This window comes from Osmia bicornis, chromosome 15 (assembly GCF_907164935.1).
Source record: "Osmia bicornis bicornis chromosome 15, iOsmBic2.1, whole genome shotgun sequence".
NCBI lineage: Eukaryota > Metazoa > Arthropoda > Insecta > Hymenoptera > Megachilidae > Osmia > Osmia bicornis.
The window spans coordinates 8,571,859-8,586,021 of NC_060230.1; the positions used below are offsets into that span (position 1 = coordinate 8,571,859).

At 33.2% G+C, this 14,163-nt stretch overlaps 1 protein-coding gene across 7 annotated transcripts; it reads right to left on the reverse strand.

Annotated features, from left to right (window-relative positions):
• Positions 1-10: 10 nt before the first annotated feature.
• LOC114876509 (ral GTPase-activating protein subunit alpha-1) lies at positions 11-14,153 on the reverse strand. 7 transcript variants are annotated; one of them, XM_029188035.2, is made up of 29 exons: positions 13,818-14,153; positions 12,656-12,766; positions 12,441-12,458; positions 12,055-12,226; positions 11,349-11,984; positions 10,982-11,276; positions 10,551-10,921; positions 10,267-10,489; positions 9,992-10,199; positions 9,778-9,909; positions 9,172-9,408; positions 8,541-8,731; positions 8,362-8,460; positions 8,001-8,285; positions 7,800-7,925; positions 7,560-7,727; positions 7,305-7,361; positions 6,906-7,016; positions 6,675-6,833; positions 6,422-6,601; positions 5,989-6,352; positions 5,762-5,910; positions 5,516-5,691; positions 4,988-5,447; positions 4,588-4,874; positions 4,375-4,511; positions 3,962-4,060; positions 3,509-3,529; positions 11-2,859 (listed from the first exon to the last, which is right to left on the reverse strand). In XM_029188035.2, the coding sequence occupies exons 1-29, from the start codon at positions 13,921-13,923 to the stop codon at positions 2,699-2,701; spliced, it is 5,739 nt and encodes a 1,912-aa protein (XP_029043868.2). In that variant the 5' UTR covers positions 13,924-14,153; the 3' UTR covers positions 11-2,698. The 7 variants fall into 7 exon arrangements, with proteins under 7 accessions (XP_029043868.2, XP_029043865.2, XP_029043866.2 ...); XM_029188032.2 differs by having other exon boundaries at positions 3,962-4,087; XM_029188033.2 differs by lacking the exon at positions 12,441-12,458 and having other exon boundaries at positions 3,962-4,087.
• Between the last annotated feature and the right edge of the window lie 10 nt (positions 14,154-14,163).

The following is a 14,163-nucleotide window of genomic DNA, read 5'->3' on the forward strand; positions in this document are numbered from 1 at the left end:
TAAGCATATGTTCAGTTAAAATTGATTCATTATAATTTTATTGTGCAATAAAATGTACATTCCATCGCAGAAATGTGTACAATCAACACGATATCAGAGAAATTTTTAGATAACGAATTTCCATTATAGAAGAATCAAGTCAATTCCAAATACCGCCTCTACAAACGAATCGTTTAACTTCTTTTTACGAATTGTAAGTATATTTATATGTTTTCTATTCAATTGCTATCGTTTTCTATATCAACTATAGACTCTGCAATGTTTGAATTTCATATAACATACAGTTTATCAGCAGAAATTTTATTAAATTTTATTTCAAGTAATCTATTTGTTACTTTACGATTCGCAGATGCCGTTAAAAATGTTCCCATTAATTCGTGTAATTAAAAAATTAAATAGATCTTAGCTAGATTCTATTTGCCAAATAAATCGGAACGAGAAGGCATGTAGCTTTCCTTTCAATTGTATAAAATAATTATACGTATATGTAGATATATATTAACTCTGTTTTATGTTGATATAGACAAGAATCGCAGACTTGTATCCTTCGTAGACTTTCTCCGTTTTAATATACATAGTAACATCTTCATACAAGTAAAGAAATAGGTAAAAATTATATAGTACAGATTATCTTGCATGAACAGTTAATATTCGTATTGGTGATAGCTTTTACACACAGACATTTGAAAATGTAAAAACAAAAGGAAACAGAAACTTACAAAAAGGAATTGAAGAATGTAAATTTAAGCAATGTTATGAGCAGAAGAGGCACCGCATTATTTTCTTTAGTGGTAATACTACTCTTACATTTTTCTCACAGCTACATTTGCTAAATTTCATTCCAAACAGTTAGAAATATTTAGTAAGAAAAATAGTTCAGTATTATGCTAATAATATTAACAGCAACTTGTATATTTATAATATAAATAATAGCGAACAAATGTTATAATGATATTGATGAAGATAATTAATTAAGTACAATATTTAAATATGATTCATAAAAGCATCTTTACACAAGATTGTAATAAGAAGTTCATCTTCCATTTCTATACATATATATATATATGTATATGTATATGAATATAGACCAATCCTTTTGTTCAATAACATAGTGATACAATATTTTGCAAAGAATAATTTCCATCAATGACTTGAACGTCATTCACGGGCTTAACAATTTATGTACAATACATATACACGACTCTCAATCTACTTCGTTATAAATTAGTGAAAAAATAATGCTGCTTTGGCCATGGTCTGCGTATCGATAATATTTACCTACAACTTCGTTGCTAGATACCTACACATTCGAATGCAACTTTTTTCCTGATAATCTTCAAAATGGTCAAAAAACTCGTAATGTTTATTTATTACAATTTCAACTTGAATACCATTATCAATATTCATCATAATATATCATTTCTCTCTATACTCTGTTCATATCGACAGCGACGAATAATATTAATACTTTGATTATTATCACTGTGCTCAAGATGAATTTTTTTTTTTGAAGCCAAAGTTTTATTCTTACTTTCAAAACTTTTCTCCTTCCTTTCTCTCTCTTTTTTCATCCTCATCAGTGTTATTCACTTTTGACACAGTATTTAAAATATTTCTATTTTACGTATCGTAAAGCACCAAATACTTATAATTTTGGTATGATAACAAAAGTGTTCCCTAATTGATTTCCTGTTCTGCAACAATGTACAGGAATTAAACAATCATTTATACACTTAAGTTGTAAATTTTGATAGGCGATTGTCGAATTTAAATACAAAAGACAAGTGGAATGCTTTCATCTTTTTTTTTGAAAATATATCTAAAGTACTGAAATAATTGATAATGAGTAAGATATAGAAAAGATTGTTGTATGGAATGTAATGTATAAACATATTTAAAAGACCGTGATTGTACCACATTTACCAGAAATATTTCATCGAAATTAAACCGATATGAGAGGTAAAGTACAAGTTATTACATTATTAAGAGACACGATGTTGATTCGTAAAACTTTGACGTTAAAAAATAACATTTGATTCTTATCAACTCTCGTAGACTCGCATTCAGCGCTCGTATATGGTAATCATGTTTCATTTTCTTATCACCCAACTACATTACAAGAAATTGAGTTATCTTTCTCTTTCTTACGAAGGCATGTAACATCGAGGATCTCATTATTTTTAATATAAATTAAGATAGAAGCTTTAATTGATACAATCGTTTAAGCTTACCTATTCAAGTACAAGGGTAAACTGATCTTAATAAAGTACTGTACAATCAAAATAGCTGTCATGTGACGCTGATCAGTGTATATAACAAATCTAGTACTATTGTATAATCTATGATCAGTTAAATCTTCTCGTATGTTTACGTTCCAATAAATTAATATTCACGTTGCAACAAACAAACAACGATCTGTACATTTAATATAAAAATTAAACCTAAGGACGGAAAACAGAAAACGCTAAGACTAACTTCAGATATCTCATACCCACTGCAAAAGTAGCAGGTATTCTGAACCTATCATTTTAATCCTTAACGTGTCTACTATCTGTTGGCGCATAGAGCAGTGAACCATGTTGCTACTGCGATGCATTGTTTAAAGAATTCTCTTAAATTACAACTTTTTAGGATATGACCAAACAACCTCTTGTGCAAAAGTGATCATTTTCTTTATGGTACTCTCATAGAAAATTCCTTATTTATATCTTGGACTGTCAGGTGGTGTGGATTGAGTGCTGGCCCGCTGTTTCGGTCCAGTTTTAAATGACATCTTTTTCACAGGTCTAGGAGAAATTCCATGGAGTGCTGTACTCTCCGGTGTGTCGTTACTAAACCACACTCTACTCCCATCAGAAACTGAAAACAAATCAGAACATATTTCAACTGACATTGCACGTTTTGAAATTATACACAGGAATTAGTTACATACAGTATATAAAATAAATGCAATGGATTTATTATAATGTGCAGATGTATAATAGCAAAAATTAACGTGCAATCTCTGATTTAAAAAATATGTAAATAAAACGCAGTCTTTATCATTTGTGTTTATAAAAAAAAAATTATAAAATGCTAATTTCATAAAATAAATTAAGCTAAAAAAATCGAAGTGTTAAACTGTTTGCATAATTTTTTTATATGAAAAAACTGATGTAAGATCAACTGATGTATATATATATATACATATATACACTGAATGTTTGAACTGTGATGAGGAGATGAATGCCTGTATTTACAAATAGGCACATTCATTTGCAACTATGTATTTAACTGAAAGCTAGTTACAATGTACAGTGCCATGCAAATATAGTATTAAAAGCCTAAAGTTATGTTCTCGTTTTCTAATTAATCTACTCTGTTTCAAGATGCTGTGCTATATTTGTAGAGTACTGTACATTATCTCATTCTATTAAGCAATATTAACTAAAATGGCACATGTATTATGACAAATATTAAAGGGATATTATCCATCTATGTCTAATATGGATGTAAAAGTAAGTTTTACCTCTGAATAGATTGTGTAAGACTGTTAAACAAAAATATAATTAAGAGATATGGATATTAAATAAAAACTAGTTGGAACATATTTAGCCTCAGTCTTGTTCCGCAATATACAATACCTCAATACAAGTTTGCATATTTTATAGTATCATCATTCGTGTATATTGAACATTATGTTTATTTTTTATATGTAATTAAAGAGGTTGGAGTTTACTGGGTAAAACTTAAAAACCAGTGTATAAATTCGCATAATTACGAAAATATTATAACATATAGAACCACTAGCAGGTAATCTAGGAAAAAATAATTACAAAAAAATAAAAATAAAGGAATAGTATATATTTTGTATAGACAAAAAATATTGAAAAACAGCAAAGAAAAAAATAAATAAATTATAATACTACCTTGTTGGGTGGTGTTACAAGGTGGGTGGGGGTTAGTGGACTGAGTTAGTCACCTCTATTCGCGCGATTATCACTGCTCGCTGCTGAAGAACTTCGCAGACCCGATCGACCTTGATGGGAATCTATAAGGGCTGCTGCGAGGTTTGACGATGCTGTGGATTGCACGCTTGTTGTAGAGCCTGACAGTGTGACATTGATAATAATAATGACTGACATCTAAATTCATGCATAAACTATTGAAAAAGGTTGAACTTTCAGCTATAAGCTGATCACAGTTTCTATGTGAAAAGAAAGACTATTTTTTTTTTTTTTTCATTGCTATGAAGATAAAAAATTTGTGCATTGAGATAAATTACAAATAAACGTGGTTTGCACTTAACTATAAAACTATTTTAAGTTAAAGTGTTTCTATAAATAAACAATCAAATTTACAGTTTGTCCTCCTTACTAACGTATGCAAACTAACCAGATACAGAAGAAGTACCGCTGAATGGGCTTGGTGGTTGTACCGGGGAATATACATTAGCTGTAAACTCTTCAAATGTAGTAGCTTCTTTATGGTTTCTCATGACAGTATCGATAGATCTTGCTCTCTCCTCATAACTAAAATATTTCATAAAACTATTTATATTTAATCCAGATTAAATAAAATTAGTGAGAGAAAAAGTAGCACGCTTACTAATGCTGGTACAACATAAGGGTAGATCGTTTTGCTCTACTTGCTGCCAATGCTGTTGTTCTGACCAACCCGGGCAAAACTTTATCTTCCACGATGCACTCATCGAATAAGGGTCCAAAGAATGGAATCTCTGGCTTTCGAGAAATTTGAATTCTGTACAATTTATTATGCAACGGATAAATTACTATTAAAACATCGCAAAATTCAGTTGGTATAATGTCTCGACGATAGTCTCTCCAATGCTCGGACCAAACTATGTGAATTTCATCGTTACCTAAGTGCCGTGTCTGAAATCATTAAGTATTGAGTATTGTAAATACCATAATAAAGTAAAGTATTTGACCATAAAGTAATGGATTCTAACGTATTTTTCCTATGAAACCACATAAATAAAGCTTACTTTCTGTAACAAACTTTCAGGACTATCGGAAGGCATTCTCGTCGCTACATGAAAAAGTATCTCCGTGAAGGATGTAGCGAAATAGGGTGCTGTTACTCCGGATGCTTTACCAGGTATAAGACCTCCAAGAAAACCTGTATGCGATTCGAGTTCCACTTCCCACGCCAATCTCGCGACAAAGCTTTCGTACTCTTTACTAGCAGTGACATTACTTAATATAGAATTCTTATCCTCTTGACCCTGGCTAACGTAAATCACCGCTATTTTATGCGTTTCTCTGGATCGTTGACTATCGAGATTCCTTAGTTCTCGTAGAAGCTTTTCATTCTTTGACAACAAATGCAATTTTGTACGTTGTTCCCAACCCGACAAACCTAAGTGCGAAAATAAAAGACGGCAGTGATGAAAGGGCGCTGGAGGTGGTCGACACGATGGCGGACTTATCGGCGACGCGCACATGCTGAAATAACATTCATTCATAAATTATCGATAAGGTCATAATTACATCTTCAAATACCGATAATGTACCTAATATGTTGATTCCAATTATTGATATGCTCTTGTTCCGCATTTCTCTGATTCAGAATAGTTGCGATGGTTTCACTTTCAAGATAATGACCCTGTGGCGGATTAGCAGGCGCATTAAGGGCTACTTCTGGATTAGTTAGTACTTCTGGACTTGTGTGTCCTATATATTGTAAAAGCTGAAGGTATAGGTATAATATTAATATGATATTCTTTATGCAATAATCTTGTTTAAATAGTGAAACATACATCATCCAAATTATCCATATCACTTGCAGCATTTGCAAACGTAGGTAGTATATGAGGTTCGCGGTGTCTTATTGTATGCCGAGGTGTACAAGTCTGAGATGTTGTGACACTGTTCAGATCTTCTATTTGTACTTTTGATTTCCACTCGACTAGAAATAATAAATCGATTTAAAATAAGTTTCATTGAAAGACAAAAGTTTGAAGTTTAATAAATCTCTATTAATTACCGTGTTTTGTAAATGCTATTGGAATATCGTCTTCGACAAACGGTTGACTGTATAAAATAGAACTATCCCAAGATGCTTTCCCTGCTAAATCCCTTAACAAAACCCTAACCAACGATGGAGCTGTTGTTAATCCAGCAGTAACACCTCCTCCAGGTGCATCTAATGCCGCCAGTTCAACGAGTGACATTATCACGGAATTCGATAACATTAGTAATTGTATATTTGGTGCATGAAAAATGGCAGAGGAAAGTTCGTCCCCGTCGATGCCGGGTACATCATCTAATTCGACGACTAGCGAAGATAAGCGTGCAGCTCCGATGCCCATTGGAAAGTGTCCCAAATGATTGATCAAATGCATCATTACCTATGAAACTCAAATGTTACTGTATATTCTTAACGAAAGAAAAACCAGACCTACGACGTATGTACTTACCATTTTTGCTGCTAACTGAACAGACTGAATATTTCCGCGTCGAGGCGATTTCATGGAAGTTTCATCAGCCAAGTTATCCAAAGTTATATCAGGATCGAAATCATCATCTTCATCTTCGTGACTTTTGTTCAATTGTGATGCATCATTATTGATTTTATCTTTCACTACATTATCCAACACCTGCGCGTATTCAAAGTATAAATTTATCGTGTTGAGTTTGCCGATAAAATATATTTTATCGTGTGCTACTGACCGAGAATAAACTCATTAATAATGGTTTCCCTTGAAATACACGTAACAAAACATATGGGCCAAGGTGCATAGCCCACTCTCCCAAACAAAACAACATTGATATTATCAAAGGACCACGTTTTTCTCGTGTATTCATATATCCAAGTGTTTCTGACAAAATCTGAAATATGTAAACGTACAAATTTATATAAATGAATTGAATTTTAAAATAATAACTTAGTAAATAACTTACTTGAATTATTTTACATGGCACATTTGGATACAATTCTAAGAGAGTATCTGCTTTATCACATAGCAACAACAGGGAATCACATGCCACTTGAGCGACAATGGCATGATTGGCCTATAGAATAGAGAACAATTTTAATTGAATTATTATATTCGCATAACGTTATCCTTTTATTTGCATCAACTAGTATTACGTAGAAAGCTGTTAATCACTAACAAATGCAAGATATAATTGGATCAAGGATATGAAAATATCCAACATTTTACACACACAGCCGTGCAATATAAATCATGCTATGTTGATATCCTTAGGAAGACACGTAGACATCAGTCGACAGGTATATACTGTAACAACACATAATAAACGGTCGACACATTGGTTAATTAACCCAAGAAAAACTACCTGATCCATTAGTGGATAACAGAAACCAGCTCTCCGACGCTCTGCCCTTTGCATCCGCTGTCAATCAAACTCAATGGAATCTACTACTACTTTTAACTCAAACAATGTTAGATAAATTTGAAGAATATTCGCTATTTAACTATATTCTATGTACAAAGTATTAAATAAATATAATTCAGATCTACTTTTCATAACATGCAAAAATACCTTTTAAGCCAAAGAAATTTTCTCTGTAACTATCTACCTAAAACTTACTTTAAGCGCTAAAAGAAGAACCGTGACAGATTCTGGTATCCGCGGGTGTTGATTTTTGTAGCACAGTTCTCTGTACACAAACATAGCAATACTTGAAAGTGCCACGCATCTTGCAATACCGGTTGGTTCTCGCCTACAACTTCTTAAAAGAATCGTGATTATATGTTCCTAAAAACGAAGTAATTTGTATTAAAAAATTTAAGTGGACTACTGACATAAATAAATGCTACATTTTATTACCTTTGCATCTGGGCATGTCATGGTTACAATATCTGTTGAAGTAGGTTGCAACACAGGTAATTTAATTGTTGTGGCAGGTAATGACAGTAATGATCCAATTATTGAAACAGCCTCCGTCCGTGGTGCCTGTAATGATATTTATATAATTTTTATATTCTTACAATATTGTATCATTAAATTACTATGAAATATTTATTATACCCCGATATCCTGACTGCTCAATATTACATTAGCAGCGTGAATATAATCCAAGATTAAAAGACTAGACCCAGGAAGATTTAAACTGAACAATCTAGGACCGGTATACTTGACCAGTACATGTAATACTTTACTGTCGTTACTAACGATACCATTATGTACCGCACGATAAAAAAGTGTCAAGTGTTGTTTTGGTAAATTGATATCTTGTGGCTGTATTGTTAAAAGGCAGATCAAACGGTATGCTGCCAATTTACCAACTTCGTACTGACTAGGAAGTTGTATCGCCTATAAATAGACAGATAACGTTAAATATCTGAGAATATTCAAGTAATTCTAGTATAACAAATAATGTAGTAGAAACCTTGAAACACCATGGAGCAATTACTGTTAACGGCGGTATAAGTTCTGGAGCTGGCGGGGTTACTTGATTGTCCCCAGATACACCTTGATTTAAACGAATCTATATAACCAAGAAGATAATATAACGAATAGGATAAACACGTTTTAATTAAAATATGGAAAATTAAACGAGCGTTATACTTTTATAAGGGTTTGTGTCAATTGGACAAGGTAATCCATAACTTGACCATGAAGAGTCGGATCCTGAATATTATTTACGTCTCCTAATGCCGATAACATACGTCTCCACAATACAACCGCTACATCAGGTAACCATCCTCGGACACCCCCACCTGCCATAACAGATCTTCTTTCTGATGCATCATTAGTGTCTGCAAAATAATTTATAATGAAACCTATCAAACTATTCAGACTATACCAAAAATTAAAAATGAATAAAGAAATCAAGGTGCGCTTCAAACAAAATGTTTCTCGTCGCTTGAATTCAAAAATTTATTAGTAAGTGTATTACAAACAACTGCGTATATTTTCACTATGCAAGTATACCAGACTGTATGATATAAGTGGAAAATAATTTTCATATAAATAGAATCGTTAATATACAAAAAACGTAAGCCAAGCGTATTGAGCAAAACAATAAATTATTATTCAGGTAATAATCTATTTCATTGTTAGTTTTACATTATGAATTTTGTGCAGCAAATAAAAAACACATGAAAGTATTCTGACATTTTAAAGATGTATATGTATACATTGTTATGCAATTAAAAATGATGCTTTGATATGAAACAATGGCAAATGGTATACTTACCAATACTACTGCCATCAATGTTTTCTATCTGTATGGGACTGTCTTTGTTGCTGTCAACGCCGCTGCTAGGCGTCGGAGAAGGGCAACGTGGCGATGGTGGTTCACTATCGACTATAACAACGCTGTCCAAAGATTTAGCGCGTCTGTTGGGTAACATTTTCCGACCAACTCCTGACGATGATGTTGAACTAGTTGATAGAAGTCGCGCCATATCTTGCTCTATCGATAGGGGGAGTACTGCTCGCGTGGAAATTGTTTACACTTAGTACACAAATAAGCCGCAATCACGGGGAGTAATGTTTGTATAAAAAACGATTTAACGGATAATTCGTCGTGTAAAATTAGGAGAAAGCACGGGTAAGAAGAACGATGCGGATAAGAGGATAAAAAGAAAAGAATGAGACGAAACAAGTGTCTGACCGCTGCCAAACTAAGTTATTTTTAAACCAGACTCAGCGTCAAAGCAAAAAAATAAGAGACAAAGTTATAAATAAACTGCACGCAATATCAGCAACATAGATGGCACTACCAAATAATAGAATTAATAGAATTAATATATATTATAATGGAAAATAAGTGGAATTCGATAATCGGCGAATTGCTTACCAGGGATACCGCTATGCACTGTATGCGTACGATGTCTATGAACCTTTACGCGTGCTTTTCCATTGTATATATTATTATCACTTGCACTGCGTGGAAGAGGTCGTACTTTCCTTAAATCTCGCATAGGGTGGTCTATTGAAAATAAGTATTTTATGTGTAATAATATTTTAAAACAGTTGAAGATCACAAAAACATGTTATTCCGTCTTTTTTACCGGTAACATTTTCTTTAGAAACAGCATTGTTATCTTGGTCAACGCTTCCTTTGCGTGGGGGTTGAACGCTTCCTGTGGATGCAGCGCGGCTTCCAACACCCCGACGCTTTTTAGTTTTCTGTTCGCTCAATCTATCTAATGGCAGATCGTTCAGATCTAAATTGTACACGTGTCTGGCAAGTACCCTTGTTAAAGTATCCAATGTTTTCTGTAATGCAAACGTAAAATACAATTTTACTGTTTCCATCCTCAGGGGGAAATTTAATTCAACATACCGCCCATTCTCGAATTAATTCCTCCCATTGTGTTAACGACGTCAAAACTTCCAGAAACTGATCCCATAACTGAGTAGAAATAACAACGTTTAAGTTAGCTTTAATCCACGTAACGATTAAGGTCTGAAATATAGCAGGTGCAAGTTTGCCACCGATGCTCTCTTGAACTTTGCGTCGAGAAGATTTCTCGTTTAAAACAAGCGATGTTATTTGCAACAATACCCTAATGAATAAATAAAAGCATTAATCTATTGTATTATTTTGTTATTTTAAAGAAGATATACCTAAGCAATTGTTCCCAAGTAGCAGGTTCTAATCTAGAATTCATTACGACGTATCGGTAAACATTCAAAACTCTTTTGCAACTATCCGTCTGTTCTTCGAGCAATGTTAAGGACGCGTTGGGTCCGGAATTTTCTAAGAAAAATACATTAGAAGCCTGGGTGATGAATACTTGTAAAACATTCTGTAATCCTGCTCTTATAAATAAATTTTCTCTGTGTATAGCACCAAGATAAGAGTCGTTCCTTAATCTCGTCTGCCGATAACTTTCAGACGGACTTTTATCGATATCGTTTGCATCTTTTTTGGTATTATCTTCTAAATCTCTTTCTTTGTGACTCTCCAATGGTTCTAACATGAATGGTGGGAGTTCCTGTAATAGTAAATGACAATTATAGGGTCATTATAATAATAGTTTTATGAGATGACTTACATTCATTTGGATCCAGTCCTTATAAACAGCTATAGCCTTTCTTATAGCACCAGCATGATTAAAGTCCAGCAAAAACGCTTGTCTGTACAATTCGTGGACAAAATTTACATTATCTCTGTTACCGTATAAAACTTCTCTAACAAGAGTAACTGCTGAAACGGTACTATCATCCTGATTTTGATTCTCTTGTTGAGATACAGTTGATTCAGGAGACAGCGAAGTAGAATCAACTGCATTTTGAGTAACCGAAACACGACGAAGTTCTGATTCTGTATTCTCTTCGTTCGGAGTTGTGCTAAAACAGAAAATTTTTATATTAAACATTATTTTATATTAACAAATTGAAGTTCTAGCTTTATTATAATACCTATGTGAAAGATGTGTGACACGAGCATCCTTTCTAGCGACATGAGTGAAGCTAGCGATCCATTTAATTAAAGCAACTTTACATAATACATAATTATCTTGACTCTGATTCGTTGGTTTACGCATCGTAGGCAATTCTAAATTCGGTTTGTACAATGAGAAATTATCATCGAACTCAGGGCAAATATAACGAAGATACGTAGCTTTAAAACGTTCTAATAAAAACTGAAAAGTCTTGTGCTGTCGCGAAGATTTATCTCGCCATTCTATTTTTACAACCTGAGTAACCATAAATTCAAGTAGTGCTTCTAAAAATCGAACAGTCTCATTATCAAGAGGCTTTTCCCCACTTTGCGGAGGTAAAATGGGCCCATTGTCCACCGGAGTGACAGGACACTGACTGGACCCATTATCATGAAAAGTACTTTGTGACAATTGTGTATCATAAAATTCTCTCTTATCTTTATCATCACAACCAATTACTTTAGCAAATTTATCCTTCTTCCCATCTATCTTACGTTCAGACTTGTAAGGAGATGGTTGCTGAGGTGGAAAGCCTGGTACCAAGCTTGCAAACATCTGATGAATGTGTTCAGGTGCATTTTCACCAAGTGCTTGATACCACAAAATAAAATACCTGAAATTATACATGTATACAATGTACTGTATACAATATACATATATGCACTACATTAAACCTAATATACCTTATAGCTTCTCTTCTAAGTTTCCAACTATTACCAGGATGTAAAAGTTTCTGCAAAATCCTTGCCAGACTATGACATTGCCATCTTCTGTTAAGAAGCTCAGGGAGAAGAGTTAAAACTTTTTCCAAGAGCTGCAATACCTGTTCCAATTCCTCCCTGTGTGCTTTATGCACTATAAAAATATATTTTCTTAGTATATAACATTTAGTCATATAAGCTATATGTATATATTACTTTATTACTAATAAAAAAATAAAAATAAAAAAAGCATGTCTATGGAACTTCTATGTATAGATTAATCATAAAGCCATTGTACTTGAGCAATCAGATGAACTCAAACTTGAACATGCATGGGATATGTATTTTATCACCTGTCTATTACTCACCAATGTGGAAGGAAAGTTCTGGCAGCAAAATAGAAAGAAAACAAGCAAACTATATATAATTTTAATTTTAATTTTAATATAATCAGAAATACATATATTGTTATAAATAAAACTGCAGTTACACTGACAGAAATTGCAGTCATATTCATACTTGTATGCAAGGCAAGTGTAATTTACATTATTAGAATATAAAGAATCTGTATTAGGAACTTTACCTCTTTGCCTTAGGTTTGCTTCAGCCGACACAAAACAATCATATAGAATAAAATACACATGACTGAAGTTGCCTTCAAAAAACCCCTTTGCTTCATCAGTATCCACATTTTCTATAAAACATAAGTACAAAAACTGTTATGTACTGTAAATAATCTACATGTTCATTTTATAAGATAGGTCATAGAACCTCTATTACATCATCATTGGTTTTGAGTATCTGTACTTATGTGGTAAAATTTTATTAATATTATTATGTATGTTCATACAACTATAAGTATTACTTTCATATATAAATAGGTAATCATAAAAATAAGTTTATACAGATATACCTCTATAATTTCATATGAGAAATAAGAAATACTGAAGGGATAAAAGAAATTTTTATTATTTTTTAAAGTTATGTAATGTATATGTATAAAAGTATGCTATTATAAGCAACTACAGAGAAATATTTGCCACTGAATCGTATCTTTTTTTTGTAAATGAGTCAATTAACAAGTAAGCTGTAAATGCTTTTATTGACTGACAAGACTTGTACATGCAAATGCACAATATTATATGTGCGTAATAATAATGTAACATTAGATGGATTTGGAGGCAATGGTAGACTGGTTAATGTGGTCATGTGGTTTGGTGATTAGATACTATCACTCAATACTACACAATTACAATATATAAATGTATGTAAATAAATGACTCTGTTTTTCAAACAGGAAACTCTGTTTTACTGATTAAACTTCTGTTAAAGTAAGGTAAATGTATATCTTGAATTTGGTATTACAAATCAAATATTGTTAGTATTGATACCAATTTATTATTTTAATAGTATATTAAATTAAAGGAACCATGTGTGTTTATATTGGAAGATACTGAAATACTACAGCTGTTGGTAGCAGAAGTAGAACAGATTCTAGGAAAAGTGAAAAATAATCTAGTCCTATTTTTGACGAAAAATTCCAGAACTTCTACGACAGCATTAAAACTGATTCGCTGCTTATGTGTAGGCGGCAAATGCTAACAAAATTGCCGCCCCTCTCCTTTAACTACCTTCGTATTCATTAACTAGTACCGTACAACTGCTTGTTAATTTTCGCCACGGATTATCATTAGCTTATATCATGGAACGGCAGGAATATACGAGACAGAGGAACACTGGCTCACCTAGTACGATCTTAAGATGCTTAAATCGAGTTGCACTATCCTTTTTAACATCCTGAATCTTCAGTGTTGACTTTTTGACGTCTACATGAAGTTTTTTACTGAACATGATTCAATGCGAGCCGCCGGCGGCCGCGACGACAAGAACTATCATCGATGGTGTATAAAGTGGTGCTCATGGATACAGGCCGACTAACTCTGCACTGTCACCATATCAGGGAGGCGAAAAAGACAGCCCCTTTTATCACAGTTCGGCGTCAAATTTCGCGAGCGCACACACCTCCGATCAGATGTATGTACGTGGCAGCCATCTTGACATCCTCGGCGCGTACTGCTCATAACCTGTCGG

What these genes read in the sequence shown, in the direction of transcription:
- LOC114876509 (XM_029188032.2), bottom strand. Translation starts at nt 13,923, where the DNA reads ATGTTCAGTAAAAAACTTCATGTAGACGTCAAAAAGTCAACACTGAAG. An exon ending in TGAGCAGTCAGGATATCGGG is followed by an intron (nt 7,926 to 8,000) that starts GTATAATAAATA and finishes ATATCATTACAG; the next exon opens with GCACCACGGACGGAGGCTGT. An exon ending in AATTGGAATCAACATATTAG is followed by an intron (nt 5,448 to 5,515) that starts GTACATTATCGG and finishes ATGTTATTTCAG; the next exon opens with CATGTGCGCGTCGCCGATAA.